This window comes from Mixophyes fleayi, chromosome 11 (genome assembly GCF_038048845.1).
Source record: "Mixophyes fleayi isolate aMixFle1 chromosome 11, aMixFle1.hap1, whole genome shotgun sequence".
Taxonomy (NCBI): Eukaryota; Metazoa; Chordata; class Amphibia; order Anura; family Limnodynastidae; genus Mixophyes; species Mixophyes fleayi.
The window spans coordinates 9,487,451-9,505,448 of NC_134412.1; the positions used below are offsets into that span (position 1 = coordinate 9,487,451).

Here is a 17,998-nt window from a genome sequence, read left to right on the forward strand (position 1 = left end):
TGGTTCATGTCGCTATATTTTATATATATATATATATATATATATATATATATATATATATATATTAGGGATGAGCGCACTCGGATTTATGAAATACGAGCCCACCCGAACGTTGTGGATCCGAGTCGGATCCGAGACAGATCCGGGTATTGGCGCCAAATTCAAAAGTGAAACTGAGGCTCTGACTCATAATCCCGTTGTCGGATCTCGCGATACTCGGATCCTATAAATTCCCCGCTAGTCGCCGCCATCTTCACTCGGGCATTGATCAGGGTAGAGGGAGGGTGTGTTAGGTGGTGCTGTGCTGTGCCGTGCCGTGCCGTGCCGTGCCGTGCCGTGCCAGTCTAGTGGTGCTGTGTCCTGTGCTCTGTGCTTCTAAGGGCATAGTTATTTCCCCAATATTCACCTGTGTTTAAAAAAATAAAAAAAAGTTTTTTTAAAAAATACCAAAAACTACTTTAATTTTTTTTAATTACCACAAAATTTGCACAACCAATCCTGCAGTATAAGCCCATTGGTACTGCAATATTACCAAGTTCACACATTCAGCAGTAAAAGTCCAGTGGTACTGCAATATTACAAAGTTTACACATTCTGCAGTATCAGTCCAGTGGTGCTGTGTCCTGTGCTCTGTCCTGCTGAGTTCCGTAGTGCTGCTGGGTCCTGTGCCGTGTCCTGTTCAGTCCAGTGGTGCTGTGTCCTGTGCTCTGTGCTTCTAAGGGCATAGTTATTTCCCCATTATTCCCAAGTTTTTAAAAAATAAAAAAAAAGTAAAAAAAAATTTAAAAAAAAAAAATATATATAATAATTATAACCAAATTTGCAAAACCAATCCAGCATTATAAGTCCATTGGTACTGCAATATTACCAAGTTCACACATTCTGCAGTATCAGTCCAGTGGTGCTGTGTCCTGTGCTCTGTCCTGCTGAGTTCCGTAGTGCTGCTGGGTCCTGTGCCGTGTCCTGTTCAGTCCAGTGGTGCTGTGTCCTGTGCTCTGTGCTTCTAAGGGCATAGTTATTTCCCCACTATTCCCAAGTTTTTTAAAAATAAAAAAAAAGTAAAAAAAAATAAAAAATTTAAAAAAAAAAATATATATAATAATTATAACCAAATTTGCAAAACCAATCCAGCAGTATAAGTCCATTGGTACTGCAATATTACCAAGTTCACACATTCTGCAGTATCTTGTGCTACATATAATGGAGACCAAAAATTTGGAGGATAAAGTAGGGAAAGATCAAGACCCACTTCCTCCTAATGCTGAAGCTGCTGCCACTAGTCATGACATAGACGATGAAATGCCATCAACGTCGTCTTCCAAGCCCGATGCCCAATCTCGTAGTACCGGGCATGTAAAATCCAAAAAGCCCAAGTTAAGAAAAAGTAGCAAAAAGAGAAACTTAAAATCATCTGAGGAGAAACGTAAAGTTGCCAATATGCCATTTACGACACGGAGTGGCAAGGAACGGCTTAGGCCCTGGCCCGTGTTCATGACTAGTGGTTCAGCTTCACCCACGGATCTTAGCCCTCCTCCTCCTCCCCCCCCCTACAAAAAATTGAAGAGAGTTATGCTGTCAGCAACAAAACAGCAAACAACTCTGCCTTCTAAAGAGAAATTATCACAAATCCCCAAGGCGAGTCCAAGGGTGTTGGTGGTTGTCAAGCCTGACCTTCCCATCACTGTACGGGAAGAGGTGGCTCGGGAGGAGGCTATTGATGATGTAGCTGGCGCTGTGGAGGAACTTGATGATGAGGATGGTGATGTGGTTATTGTAAATGAGGCACCAGGGGGGGAAACAGCTGATGTCCATGGGATGAAAAAGCCCATCGTCATGCCTGGTCAGAAGACCAAAAAATGCACCTCTTCGGTCTGGAGTTATTTTTATCCAAATCCAGACAACCAATGTATGGCAATATGTAGCTTATGTAAAGCTCAAATAAGCAGGGGTAAGGATCTTGCCCACCTAGGAACATCCTCCCTTATACGTCACCTGAATAACCTTCATAGTTCAGTGGTTAGTTCAGGAACTGGGGCTAGGACCCTCATCGGTACAGGGACACCTAAATCCCGTGGTCCAGTTGGATACACACCAGCAACACCCTCCTCGTCAACTTCCTCCACAATCTCCATCAGATTCAGTCCTGCAGCCCAAGTCAGCAGCCAGACTGAGTCCTCCTCAATACGGGATTCATCCGAGGAATCCTGCAGCGGTACGCCTACTACTGCCACTGCTGCTGTTGCTGCTGTTAGTCGGTCATCTTCCCAGAGGGGAAGTCGTAAGACCGCTAAGTCTTTCACAAAACAATTGACCGTCCAACAGTCGTTTGCCATGACCACCAAATACGATAGTAGTCACCCTATTGCAAAGCGTATAACTGCGGCTGTAACTGCAATGTTGGTGTTAGACGTGCGCCCGGTGTCCGCCATCAGTGGAGTGGGATTTAGAGGGTTGATGGAGGTATTGTGTCCCCGGTACCAAATCCCCTCGAGATTCCACCCCACTATGCAGTCCAGATACTTGTTTGGTGGAATTCAGACACGTGGAGGGTTTTTTAATTATATTGTGGCCTCGGTACCAAATTGTGTACCGGGGCCACCCCACTACGCAGTCCAGATACTTGTTTGGTGGAATTCAGACCAGTTGAGGGTTTTATTATTATATTGTGTGGACCACTCTATCTATACCACACTACAACTCTATACCACTCTATTTCATACTTTAATTCTATTTCATACTTTAATTCTATTTCCTACTTTAATTCTATTACTAATTAATTACCATAAAGAGGAACAAAATAAACCAATTTTACCAAAAGTATAATATGACTTAGACTTACAAACACTACACTTGAAAGATCGTGCCTTTAAATGAAAAAGTCAGTCTTCATTGCACAACTATGTGCAACAGGGACAGTTTTTTGGGTTTACAAAGTCAAACAATAACACTTTGACCCTGTCTGTCTGGGATCTCAATGACGAATTGTCTGTACCATGTTTGGAGGAGGTATTGTGGCCCCGGTATCAAATTGGGTACCGAGGCCACCCCACTATGCAGTCCAGATACTTGTTTGGTGGAATTCAGACACGTGGAGGGTTTTTTAATTATATTGTGGCCTCGGTACCAAATTGTGTACCGGGGCCACCACACTACGCAGTCAAGATAGATAGATGCGTATTGCGTATCATAGATAAAGTACATTCAGTGGTGTGGGGCAAATTGAAAAATATTCAAAATGCACTGACATTATCAAAAACAAGAGGTTGTCACACGCTAAAACTCCAACATGTATATGATGGAGAGGATGGAGGAGCAGCCGTATGTGTAGTGTAATGCAGATCTGTTGAAGGTTTTTTATATATTTTATTGTGGTGCCCAGTGCCCACTCCTCTACGCAGTCCAGGTACAATTATTGGTGCGAATCATAAAAGTTCAGGGTTTTTAAGATATTGTGGTGACCCACTCCTCTACGCAGTCCAGGTACAATTATTGGTGCGAATCATAAAAGTTCAGGGTTTTTAAGATATTGTGGTGACCCACTCCTCTACGCAGTCCAGGTACAATTATTGGTGCGAATCATAAAAGTTCAGGGTTTTTAAGATATTGTGGTGACCCACTCCTCTACGCAGTCCAGGTACAATTATTGGTGCGAATCATAAAAGTTCAGGGTTTTTAAGATATTGTGGTGACCCACTCCTCTACGCAGTCCAGGTACAATTATTGGTGCGAATCATAAAAGTTCAGGGTTTTTAAGATATTGTGGTGACCCACTCCTCTACGCAGTCCAGAAAGATACCTTGTTGCAACGTTTTGGACTAATAACTATATTGTGAGGTGTTCAGAATACACTGTAAATTAGTGGAAATGCTTGTTATTGAATGTTATTGAGGTTAATAATAGCCTAGGAGTGAAAATAAGCCCAAAAACTTGATTTTTAAACTTTTTATGTTTTTTTCAAAAAAAATCCGAATCCAATACCTTAAATCCGAACCGAGACCTTTCGTCAAGTGTTTTGCGAGACAAATCCGAACCTCAAAAATAACGAAAATCCGGATCCAAAACACAAAACACGAGACCTCAAAAGTCGCCGGTGCACATCCCTAATATATATATATATATATATATATATATATATCATATTATTATTTTCTCTCATCAAAATGTCCTCTCTCACCTTGATTTGTGTCTCTAACCTGTTTCCACTGTCCTCTCTGTATCCATGAATCTGAACTTCTTCCAACACTTGTCTCTGACTTGTTTTAACTTTGTAGCATTCTTCCCAGTTGTTTACATGTCTGACCGTTATCTCACCTGGTTCACCTCTGTAACCTTCACCTCTGTCCTCTCTGTATCCATGAATCTGAACTTCATCCAACAATTGTCTCTGACCTCATCCCAGTCATCTCACCTGGTAACGTTCACCTCTGTCCTCTCTCACGTGGTTCATGTCTCTGACCTTCTTTTACCTTTCCTCTCTCACTTGATTCACGTATCTAGCCATCCACCTGTCCTCTCTCGCAGCTGGCTCATGTCCCTATATTTACCTTTATATAGTCTTACCTGTTTTGTGTATCTAATCTTCTTCCACCTGTCCTCTCTCACCTGGTTAATGTCTCTGACCTTCTCCCACCTGTCCTCTCTCACCTGGTTCGTGTCTCTGACCTTCTCCCACCTGTCCTCTCTCACCTGGTTCATATCTCTGACCTTCTTCCACCTGTCCTCTCTCACCTGGTCCGTGCCTCTGACCTTCTTCCACCTGTCCTCTCTCACCTGGTCCGTGCCTCTGACCTTCTTCCACCTGTCCTCTCTCACCTGGTCCGTGCCTCTGACCTTCTTCCACCTGTCCTCTCTCACCTGGTCCGTGCCTCTGACCTTCTCCCACCTGTCCTCTCTCACCTGGTTCGTGTCTCTGACCTTCTCCCACCTGTCCTCTCTCACCTGGTTCATATCTCTGACCTTCTTCCAACTGTCCTCTCTCACCTGGTTAATGTCTCTGACCTTCTCCCACCTGTCCTCTCTCACCTGGTTCGTGTCTCTGACCTTCTCCCACCTGTCCTCTCTCACTGGTTCGTGTCTCTGACCTTCTCCCACCTGTCCTCTCTCACCTGGTTCGTGTCTCTGACCTTCTCCCACCTGTCCTCTCTCACTGGTTCGTGTCTCTGACCTTCTCCCACCTGTCCTCTTTCACCTGGTTCGTGTCTCTGACCTTCTCCCACCTGTCCTCTCTCACCTGGTTCGTGTCTTTGACCTTCTTCCACCTGTCCTCTCTCACCTGGTTCATGTCTCTGTCCTTCTTCCAGCTGTCCTCTCTCACCTGGTTCATGTCTCTGACCTTCTCCCACCTGTCCTCTCTCACCTGGTTCATGTCTCTGACCTTCTCACACCTGTTCTCTCTCACCTGGTTCGTGTCTCTGACCTTCTCCCACCTGTCCTCTCTCATCTGGTTCGTGTCTCTGACCTTCTTCCACCTGTCCTCTCTCACCTGGTTCATGTCTCTGTCCTTCTTCCAGCTGTCCTCTCTCACCTGGTCCATGTCTCTGACCTTCTCCCACCTGTCCTCTCTCACCTGGTCCATGTCTCTGACCTTCTCCCACCTGTCCTATCTCACCTGGTTCATGTCTTTGACCTTCTTCCACCTGTCCTCTCTCACCTGGTCCATGTCTCTGTCCTTCTTCCACCTGTCCTCTCTCTCACCTGGTCCATGTCTCTGTCCTTCTTCCACCTGGTTCATGTCTCTGACTTTCTTACAAATATTGTTTATGTATCCTCATTGTCATATACCTGGCAGTGTCCGTGTCCTTCTCACAAGGTCACTGGAAGTACAGTGGATCTTGGAAATGATCTCAGGAGTTTAGTTGTTTTTTTAAAACAATCTCTGGTCCCAAACATCCAGTTCTTCCTACACTTCAAGTCAGAACATTCAGCGATGGAGTAAATTATCAGTTTATAAATGAATCTTAATTGTTTAACATCAACCAAGCAAATGTCACAAACTTTGGTTGTGTAATGGTTCCTACTAGGAAAGTCTGCATTTATTTTCTTTAATTGGCCTGCAGTACTTCCCCAGAATTTGTGGTCCTTGGTGCTTCTGACCAACTCACTTACTTGGATAGCTACATCTAGGCCTTGATGTACAATTTTGCCACCGGCTTGCTGGTTTTGGTGCAACATATCTAGCGCCAATTCCTGTATAGGAAGCAGAACCCAGTCCAGGCAGCTAGTATAGGAAGCAAGACCCAGTCCTGGCAGCTAGTATAGGAAGCAAGACCCAGTCCTGGCAGCTAGTACAGGAAGCAGGGCCCAGTCCTGGCAGCTAGTACAGGAAGCAGGGCCCAGTCCTGGCAGCTAGTACAGGAAGCAGGGCCCAGTCCTGGCAGCTAGTATAGGAAGCAGAACCCAGTCTTGGTAGCCAGTATCGGAAGCAGAACCCAGTCCTGGCAGCTAGTATAGGAAGCAAGACCCAGTCCTGGCAGCTAGTACAGGAAGCAGGGCCCAGTCCTGGCAGTTAGTACAGGAAGCAGGGCCCAGTCCTGGCAGCTAGTACAGGAAGCAGGTCCCAGTCCTGGCAGCTAGTATAGGAAGCAGGACCCAGTCCTGGCAGCTAGTATAGGAAGCAGGACCCAGTCCTGGCAGCCAGTATAGGAAGCAGAACCCAGTCCTGGCAGCTAGTATAGGAAGCAGAACCCAGTCCTGGCAGCCAGTATAGGAAGCAGAACCCAGTCCTGGCAGCTAGTACAGGAAGCAGAACCCAGTCCTGGCAGCCAGTATAGGAAGCAGAACCCAGTCCTGGCAGCCAGTATAGGAAGCAGAACCCAGTCCTGGCAGCTAGTACAGGAAGCAGGGCCCAGTCCAGGCAGCTAGTACAGGAAGCAGGGCCCAGTCCAGGCAGCTAGTATAGGAAGAAGAACCCAGTCCTGGCAGCTAGTATAGGAAGCAGAACCCAGTCCTGGCAGCTAGTATAGGAAGCAGGACTCAGTCCTGGCAGCTAGTATAGGAAGCAGAACCCAGTCCTGGCAGCTAGTATAGGAAGCAGAACCCAGTCCTGGCAGTTAGTATAGGAAGCAGGACTCAGTCCTGGCAGCTAGTATAGGATGCAGGACCCAGTCCTGGCAGCTAGTATAGGAAGCAGATCCCAGTCCTGGCAGCTAGTATAGGAAGCAGATCCCAGTCCTGGCAGCTAGTATAGGAAGCAGGACCCAGTCCTGGCAGCTAGTATAGGAAGCAGGACCCAGTCCTGGCAGCCAGTATAGGAAGCAGAGCCCAGTCCTGGCAGCTAGTATAGGAAGCAGATCCCAGTCCTGGCAGCTAGTATAGGAAGCAGATCCCAGTCCTGGCAGCTAGTATAGGAAGCAGATCCCAGACCTGGCAGCTAGTATAGGAAGAAGGGCCCAGCCCTGGCAGCTAGTATAGGAAGCAGAACCCAGTCCTGGCAGCTAGTATAGGAAGGAGGACCCAGTCCTGGCAGCTAGTATAGGATGCAGGACCCAGTCCTGGCAGCTAGTATAGGAAGCAGATGCCAGTCCTCGCAGCTAGTATAGGATGCAGGACCCAGTCCTGGCAGCTAGTATAGGAAGCAGGACCCAGTCCTGGCAGCTAGTATAGGAAGCAGATCCCAGTCCTCGCAGCTAGTATAGGATGCAGGACCCAGTCCTGGCAGCTAGTATAGGAAGCAGGACCCAGTCCTGGCAGCTAGTATAGGAAGCAGAACCACATCCTGGCAGCTAGTATAGGAAGCAGAACCACATCCTGGCAGCTAGTATAGGAAGAAGGGCCCAGTCCTGGCAGCTAGTATATTAAGCAGAACCACATCCTGGCAACAAGTATAGGAAGCAGGACCCAGTCCTAGCAGATTTATTGCTCAAATCACCAATGACGACCACCCCAACAAAGACCTGCGATTCCTTACATGCCAACAGAGGTGACTCCTTCCAGCCATAGATTTAAATCATTGCCCTATAATTGCCCATTGTTCCATAATGCACTACCCAGTAATCTGTGCCCATATATTAGGAGTTAACCTCAGCCTAGAAAGTGAAGGAATGCAGAAGATGAACATTTTTATCGACGTATGATATGTACACACAACCCCTCCCCCCATATGCGGATGTTAAATGTTTAGCCGGTAGTTGCAAAGTATTTCCTTTACACTGCATGTGAAAATTAATTAAAATAAAACAAGGATAATGCATTTATTTTATTAATCATGAATATCATTGGGGGTGGGATTTAAAAACATGACACAGAGTTCAGCAAAGTTAGAGATGGTTCCTTCCTGCAGTCTCCCCGGTCTTCCACTGCAATCTGCTCCGTGTGCTCTTCCTTGCCTGTCAAGCTGGATAAATAAATAAAAAATCCTAGTTGGAACGAGGCATGAAATATGGAATCTTGTATGAATTCTGTATGAGTTTCGTAGGAGCTTCAAACAGGAACATAGAATGTGATGGCAAACAAGGATCTACAGGCCCAATTAGTCTTTTCTGTGTGCACTATTTTTTTTGGGTGGGGGGAAGCAGAATTGGGCTTATTTCCTTTAATGATTCCTGTTACATCTATTTGTATCAAATGCACAAAGACACACCTTGTCTTGCAGATCACCAATGAACACACTGAAGAAAACAGGACTGTGGACTGATCCCTGAAGATCTGCCCTGGTTTCCATCCTTCATCTGAGATTACACCGCTGACTACAACACTCCGTCTCCAGATCTTTAGCCAGACCCTTATTAATCTTTGAATCAGAACCGATGACTGTTAGCTTCTGAATTTATTGTGGAATATTGTATCAAATAAGCTATATCCACTGAACAGCCCCGATCTATCACTTTATTACAGAGTCAAAAGGTCCACTAGATTTGTCCTACATGTTGCCTTGCATCTTGTAATTTCGCACAAGTCTCTAATAATCATATTATTCCATACTTGCCAACTCTCCCGGAATGTCCGGGAGACTCCCGCATTTCGCTAGAGTCTCCCGGACTCCCGGGAGAGTGTGGCAATTTCCCTGATCAGCAAAATTCGTTTTAAATGACGCGATTTCGGTGCCCCGCTCCCTGCACGCCCACGTCCCCGCCGGCATCTCCCGGGAAGAAAGAAAACAAATGTTGGCATGTATGTATTATTCTCCCCAATGTGTAACTAGTTCAGTCATTCTACGATCACCTAGAATTAACAGTAAGCAGTAACTGGTTAAAAGTGTGGTTAATGGTGCTGAAGGTACTAATCTCACCTGTTTTAATTCTCTTGGAGGGATACTGTCTGGACCCACTGACTTATCTACTTGTTGTTTTGAGAGTTGAAGTAAGACCTCTTCTATAGTAAATCTATTTGTCTACATAGCAGTAGGGTTTCTCTTTCAGCTCTAGTATAGGCGACTCCTTTGAACAGTAAAATAGAGCAAAAAATAGCTGTTTCATAAGTGAGAATCTTTATTGTCCCTTCTACATATCCACCCAATCAGATTTTAGCATCACTATTCCTTCCTGTGTCTTTTCTTGTGTTCCTGCTTAAGCATATTATATTGTATACTTATGGCTAGATTTACTAAGCTGCCGGTTTGAAAAAGTGGGGATGTTGCCTATAGCAACCAATCAGATTCTAGCTATCATTTTGTAAAAGGTACTAAATAAATGAAAGCTAGAATCTGATTGGTTGCTATAGGCAACATCCCCACTTTTTCAAACCCGCAGCTTAGTACATCTAGCCCTTAGCCTCTATTACACTAGCTTTATTTGCTTTTATTAGTTCTCCTCTAAATGGGTCTTTATTTTGTCCTGGTGGTCTATAAATAGTTTCTATAGGAAAACCTCTCTCTCACGTCTCTGCTTTAGCCTCCTGCCCACCCCGCGGCCTCCCGCCCAGCCCGCAGCCTCCTGCCCAACCCGCGGCCTCCCGCCCAGCCCGCGGCCTCCTGCCCACCCTGTGACCTCCCACCCAGCCCGTGGCCTCCCGCCCAGCCTCTCGCTCTATATGCCTGTAGGGATTACTGTCTTATACACCGCACTCTCTGTGTGACAGGTTCTTGGGCAGATAAGTGCCCCTGTAGTAGTTACACAAGTACTGCTGGAGTTTATATATCTGTATATTGACAATGTCCTTTTATTATTCATTACTGCCACATTCTAATTGTTCTAATAATTATAGCTATTCTAACCAGTTTTCCACCTCATTTTTCATAATTATTCTGCATTTCATTTATGGTTAAATCACCTTATTTCACATCTCCGCTCCTTTAATTTCTCATTCACCTGATCTCACACATGTACCTGTATCAGGAGTCGTTTCTACCTGGATCTAAAGGTTCTGCCACTATCAGGATAGAATCAGGTACAGTCTCCTCTTCTGCACCATATATTAGGGTGAGAGCAGATAACAAAACTGCTGTCTAGATGATAAATACATAAAACGATGGTGGAAACCACCTCCGCTGCTCACATAGGACACGGCGGCTCTTTGTCCCCTGGTGCGGATCACTAACACAATTTCCTTTGTACTCCCCATTGCAATCAGTGTCTGTCCGCTCACCGTCCTATGTCCACTTGTACGGTGACTTTTCTCACTTTAAGATGTGCCACTTGCTGCACCCTCTGTATATCACCCACCAAATAACTGCACGGACACATTTCTAGGACTTTAGGGTCACCCTACAGCTATAGTATATAGAACAGGATAGGAAATATGTATTTTAACATTTCCGCAGAACAGCAAGATGTCCACTTTACCACCAGCTTATGTAGCCAGTAAAATATTCTTAATATTCAGATTATTCTTAATATTCAGATTATTTCCCAAAACACCAGTAACGACTTTATTCTTACCCAGTACCAGTAATTCAGCGTAAGCCTCATTATTCCCAGATAGATCCTGCGCTGAGAACACAGCGCAGTAGTAAATGCCGCTATCGCCCATCGCAGTGTGTTTGAAGGCGAGATCTGCATCTGCAAACACACAAAGGAAGAAGGGATTACTGGGGACAGCATTACAAGGAGCGCCTATCTATGCATCGGTCATTCTTGTGTGACCTCATCTAGAAGGGGAAATTTAGGCAGGTTTAACGGTATGGAAAGGTGGGAGAGGTATGGAGTCTAATACATACTTGCCTACTCTCCTAGAATTCCCGGGAGGCTCCCGAATTTCGGGGAGTCTGGAAAAGTAGGCAAAGCTCCCGCATTTGCCGAAATTCATGGCATTGAATAGATGGGATGGGGCTTAATCGCGCCATTAGGCTCCACCCCCTCCATTCAGTGCTGTGAATTTCGGCTTTTTTTTATAGTGGGGGCGGGGTTATGGTGACGCAACAATATCACCACGCCCCCCTCCTACCCCATGTCAGAAATCTTACAAGTTGGCATATATGGTCTAATATACACATATCCCCTGTACCAGACAGAAATAAGCTAACAAAAAACAAAACTTTTCAGGTTAGAGGCTTTAAAGAGAACTGGTCACCGGAATGGGGATTACCGTTTTATTTATTATAAAAATAAACATTCTGCTTCAGAGTCTAGATTCAGACTGTGGGGTATATTTACTAAACTGCAAGTCTGAAAAAGTGTAGATGTTGCCTATAGCAACCAATCAGATTCTAGCTGTCATTTTGAAAAATGCACTAAATAAATGATAACTAGAATATGATTGGTTGCTACAGGCAACATCTCCACTTTTTAAAACCCACAGTTTGGTAAATATACCCCTATGTTTCCTTTCCGGTTTCCCCATAAGTCACAGTTCCCGCTCGCTGGAGAGCACACAGGTGGTAAAGAGGTGGATGGCTTGGGCAATCTAAATCTACACCGTTCCTGTACAAATTACGGAACGAAGGGCTACCGTTACATTCCCAGATCGGCGAGAGGCTCGCTTTTAAATATGGGATCCAAAGTTGGGTTCACACACACACACAGACACACAAAAAGGTTCCGAGTAGTGAATTAAACCTCACACAAAAACGAGCAACCTACCGTTGGTTATGGTAATTTGGCGCCCCTGATAAAAATCTCCCAGCGTGACAGAGTTGCCCTGCTTTGTGGCCACGAGGCGCACGGTCCTAGCGCTGTCCTGGCACTCCACGTAGGGGTTGTAGCCGCGGTCTGCTTGCCGCAGCTGATTGTTGATATGGGTGTCCTGGCCGGTTGAGTTAGAAGCATCTGCGATTCGACTCCGGCAGAAGGATTTGTACTTCCATGTGACAATGGGCGCCTGGGTAGCGCTGGTCTGGTAACTGCACCGCAACGTGATTGGCTGGAATAAAATCACCACATTGAAAGGATTTTTCACCGTCACCTCCATTCCAGTGCTGCTCCCTAAGATAAGGAGGAAAAAAATTAAATGTTCAAAAACTTTACATACTTTATGCCTGCACCAAGAAAATGCTGGGTTAGTGCTTACGACTTCCTTCGAAAGTTGTATGCCTGGAAAATTGGAAATACCAAGCAGGGTACATGATATATTAATTAAATACCGCTATACGCTGCACCTTCATTGGCCTTTGTCCTAAATAAATCCAATTAATCTTTTGTGCTTAAGTCCAAAACAAAGTCATAATATATAAGGGGAATTCACATTATTGGCTACGTGCATAATGCAAACAAAGGCGGCACCAAAATGCTGCACACTATTAATACTTGATAAATAAATAGAAAATGAACAAAGTTTTAATGCACAAAAAGACCCCAAATCTGTACTTTGCTCTAGTTCTACAACCAGCGAAACCTTTAGTAGGTAAGCAGCGGATATTCTTTAGATGCACGCTGTTATATATTTTAATATGGTGCTGAAACAAGGTGTATGTGTCATTGTGAGTATAAATTGTCACACTCTATGCATGTCACAAACATTATGCATTTAGATATCGCTGGTACAGACGTATGCTCTTAAGCTGGGTACACACTACAGAAAAATTCTCCCCATGCGATATCGCTAACGATTTTGGCAACGACCAAAAGCCCCAATCAGCATGCCGGTTCACGTGTACACACTTACACGATTTTACATGATTTATCTTCAGATCTGTGCTCTTCATCTGTCATAACCATCAGCTGAAAAGATTGTGACTCTGTAAACTCGAATTTGCCCGACATTGTTCCATGGTTTACAGATATTTTTAGTCCGGTTATAAAATCAAATGAAACGATACGATGCTCTTTGGTGCGATAAAACAGGATTGTGGGAGCGTACACACTAATGCGATATCGGACCTAACAGTGGTTTATCGTGTGTTTTGCATCAGTTGAAAAACTTCTAGGGGTAAATGTATCAAGCTGAGAGTTTTCTGGCGGGTTTGAAAAGTGGAGATGTTGCCTATAGCAACCAATCAGATTCTAGCTATCATTTGGTAGAATGTACTAAATAAATGATAGCTAGAATCTGATTGGTTTTTCAAACCCGCCGGAAAACTCTCAGCTTGATACATTTACCCCTTAGTGTGTACCCAGCTTTAGCTATCAGTTGTGCCACTATACCAGCAGCTGCTCTTTCAAGGTGATCAAATACAAAATCAAAAATTCTGGCACCAGAGTAACTATATATATTTAACAGCTAATTTTTTTTTTTTTTCAGATTTACTCACAGGACACAAACACATTCCCATCTTAAGTATAAAGTAACTGTTATACTACTGTTCTCTTTTGGGTATCATATAATGATATAAGAATACTACAGATCTCTGGAAGGAAGACAGAAGGCAGCGTTGCATTTTTGTTTCTAAACCTCCTCAAACTGAATACCACAATTGGGTTGAAAAGCTCTTATGTACGAGGGGCTCTCGTCTCTAGCTTTTGGATTAGTCTGGACCATGTCATCCACTATTACACAGAGCTGTATTACCGGGCAGTCCCTGGTTGTTGGCACCGTAGCACAGCTGACGTGGGGAAGGAGGGTGGTTCCCAAGTATCTGCCCCCCCCCCAGTCTTCCCTTTGTAAATGGACTGAGCCCCTTCCTGCCCTCCTTCAGAGATCCCATTCACCAGTGACTGTCTGTTCCCAGCACTCCCCTCCCCTAGGAATAACATCCCCCCCACCCCCAACACTGAAACTAACAGCAAAAGTCTCATTAAAAAGTTACATGGGAGATAAGGGGTGATAAGGAGCCATGAGTAATAGGAGACTCAACAGGAAGAGCTCTATATCCAAACATAACAGTGATAGGAGGGATGTAGGGGGTGATATAGACCCCTAAGTAATAGGAGACATATGAAGGGGATGGTATACACCAATTAATAAGAGACATATATAGGGAATTAGCTATAAGGCTGAATAATAATAATAGGAGACATATGTTGAGGCTGATATAGACCCCTGAGTAATATTAGAGGTCACAATGACCCAGTGTAATAATACGAGGTGCTGGGTAGGGGGTCATAGACCCCGTGTAATATATTACCGAGTAATATAAAAGTAATGTGAGCCCTATATTCCAGGTATCAGCCATGACACTGTATAATACACTACATTATACACTATATATATTATACACTATATATTATACACACTGTATAATGCACTATATATTATACACACTGTATAATGCACTATATATTATACACACTGTATAATGCACTATATATTATACACACTGTATAATGCACTATATATTATACACACTATATTATACAGTATATATTATACACAATATATTATACACTGTAAATTATATACACACACTAGATATTATACATTATATAATCCACCTGTAACTCCATGGGGGAACCTAACTCCCAGATGCCGTGATTACAGATATACCCGGTCCCCCCAGTCTTACCTGAGAGGGCGAGCAGCAGGCACAGGAGGGCGAGGGGCCATGAGCCCAGGTCCGCAATGATCATCACCATTCTGGTAACAGCCGTCACCTAGGTACTGCCGCCCCGATCACGTGCCAGCTGCCTGGTATTAATGAAAGTCTCGTCTGCTGTAAGTCACCTGCCTGTCTAGGTGAGGATCTCAGGAAACATGGGAGTGTATTTATCTTCATACACCTTTCCCCTTTCACCTGGTTCATGTCCAAGTATCTACCTTCATATTTACCTTCATACACCTTTCCTCTCTCACCTGGTCCATGTCCAAGTATCTACCTTCATATTTACCTTCATACACCTTTCCCCTCTCACCTGGTCCATGTCCAAGTATCTACCTTCATATTTACCTTCATACACCTTTCCCCTCTCACCTGGTCCATGTCCAAGTATCTACCTTCATATTTACCTTCATACACCTTTCCTCTCTCACCTGGTCCATGTCCAAGTATCTACCTTCATATTTACCTTCATACACCTTTCCCCTCTCACCTGGTCCATGTCCAAGTATCTACCTTCATATTTACCTTCATACACCTTTCCCCTCTCACCTGGTCCATGTCCAGGTATCTACCTTCATATTTACCTTCATACACCTTTCCTCTCTCACCTGGTCCATGTCCAAGTATCTACCTTCATATTTACCTTCATACACCTTTCCTCTCTCACCTGGTCCATGTCCAAGTATCTACCTTCATATTTACCTTCATACACCTTTCCCCTCTCACCTGGTCCATGTCCAAGTATCTACCTTCATATTTACCTTCATACACCTTTCCCCTCTCACCTGGTCCATGTCCAGGTATCTACCTTCATATTTACCTTCATACACCTTTCCCCTCTCACCTGGTCCATGTCCAGGTATCTACCTTCATATTTACCTTCATACACCTTTCCTCTCTCACCTGGTCCATGTCCAAGTATCTACCTTCATATTTACCTTCATACACCTTTCCCCTCTCACCTGGTCCATGTCCAAGTATCTACCTTCATATTTACCTTCATACACCTTTCCCCTCTCACCTGGTCCATGTCCAAGTATCTACCTTCATATTTACCTTCATACACCTTTCCTCTCTCACCTGGTCCATGTCCAAGTATCTACCTTCATATTTACCTTCATACACCTTTCCTCTCTCACCTGGTCCATGTCCAAGTATCTACCTTCATATTTACCTTCATACACCTTTCCCCTCTCACCTGGTCCATGTCCAAGTATCTACCTTCATATTTACCTTCATACACCTTTCCCCTCTCACCTGGTCCATGTCCAGGTATCTACCTTCATATTTACCTTCATACACCTTTCCTCTCTCACCTGGTCCATGTCCAAGTATCTACCTTCATATTTACCTTCATACACCTTTCCTCTCTCACCTGGTCCATGTCCAGGTATCTACCTTCATATTTACCTTCATACACCTTTCCTCTCTCACCTGGTCCATGTCCAAGTATCTACCTTCATATTTACCTTCATACACCTTTCCTCTCACACCTGGTCCATGTCTATGATCTTTGTCTTTGTCCTAGCTCTTCGGTCCCTGCATATATCTCTTGTAAACTGCTGTATCTCACCTGTCCTTATGTCTGTTTCTTGTAACTTAACCTGTCTCCATTGTCCCTATATACACTATATGGCCACACCTGTTAATTATTGAATTGAGGTGTTTCAATCAGACCTGTTGCCAGAGGTGTATAAAATCAAGCACCGAGCCATGCAGTCTCCATTTGAAAACATTTGTGATACAAAATGGGTCGTTCTGAAGAGCTCAGTGACTACACACGTGGTACTGTGATAGGATGCCACCTTTACAATAAGATGGTTCGTAAAATTTCATCCCTGTTGGATATTCCATGTTCAACTATAAGTGATATTATTAGAAAGTGGAAGCGTTTAGGAACAACAGCAACTCAGTCACATAGCGCAAGACCACGTAATATCACAGAGTGGGGTCAACGACTGCTAAGGAGCATGCTGATTCCATAGTTGAACAGATCCGAACTTCCACTGACATTAACGTAAGTGCGAGAACTGTTTGGTGGGAGCTTAAGGGAATAGGTTTCCATGGCCGAGCAGCTGCATGCAAGCCTCATATCACCAAGATCAATGCCAAGCGTCGGATGGAGTGGGGTACAGCACATCGACACTGGACTGTGGAGCATTGGAAACGTGTTCTGTGGAGCGACGAATCACGCTTCTCTGTTTGGCAGTCAGATGGGCGAGTCTGGGTTTGGCAAATGCTGGGAGAACGTTACCTGCCTGACTGCATTATGACAGCTGTGAAGTTTGGTGGGGGAAGGATAATGGTATGGGGCTGTTTTTCAGGGTTTGGGCTAGTCCCCTTATCTCAAATAAAGAGCAATCTTAATGCTGCAGCATAACAAGTCATTTTGGACAATGCTATGCTTCCAACTTTGTGGCAACAGTTTGGGGAAGGCCCTTTTCTATTACAACAGGACTGTGCCCCAGTGCACAAAGCAAGGACTACAAAGACATGCTTTGATGAGTTCGGTGTGTGGAAGAACAGAGCCCTGAACTGGAACGGAGATTGCGAGCCAGGCCTTCTCGTCCAACATCACAGCCTGACCTCATAAATGCTCTACAGAATGAATGGCACAAATTCCCACAGAAACACTCCAACATCTTGTGGAAAACCTTCCAAGAAGAGTGGAAGCTGTTATCACTGCAAAAGGGGGACCAACTCCATATTAAAGTATATGTATTGAATACAATGTCATTACAGTCCCTGTTGGTGTAATGGTCAAACGCCCCAATACTTTGGTTCATATAGTATAGTTTGTACCTGTGATACCACATTGTCTCTTTTACTGCTTTTGTCTCCTGTCCTATCAACATTTTTTCCCTATCTCACCTGTCCTTATATCTGTCTCTGGTACCCATCTTATCTGTGACTTTTACTGTTTCTGTCTCCTGTACTGTGACTTGTGTATCTGTCAGATGTCACCTTACAGTTTCCATTATATAATGTTTCTTACCTGTCTCACATCTGGGACTGCATCACTGCCCAAATTGTTCTCCTCTGGCCCTGCAGTTCTGCCTGTCTCTTTCAGCTGGCACAGAAATGTCCCTGTCATCTCACCGGGCACTGCAGCATTGTCCCTCTCTTTCTAACTGGGCACTGCAGCATTGTCCCTCTCTTTCTAACTGGGCACTGCAGCATTGTCCCTTTCTCTCTCACCGGGCACTGCAGCAT

The 17,998-nt window shown here is 44.5% G+C and overlaps 1 protein-coding gene across 1 annotated transcript; it reads right to left on the bottom strand.

Moving 5' to 3' along the window:
* Positions 1-8,181: 8,181 nt before the first annotated feature.
* LOC142107443 (lipolysis-stimulated lipoprotein receptor-like) lies at positions 8,182-14,941 on the bottom strand. Its single transcript, XM_075190878.1, has 4 exons — positions 14,753-14,941; positions 11,955-12,296; positions 10,815-10,934; positions 8,182-8,332 (listed from the first exon to the last, which is right to left on the bottom strand). The coding sequence occupies exons 1-4, from the start codon at positions 14,820-14,822 to the stop codon at positions 8,328-8,330; spliced, it is 537 nt and encodes a 178-aa protein (XP_075046979.1). The 5' UTR covers positions 14,823-14,941; the 3' UTR covers positions 8,182-8,327.
* Positions 14,942-17,998: the final 3,057 nt, after the last annotated feature.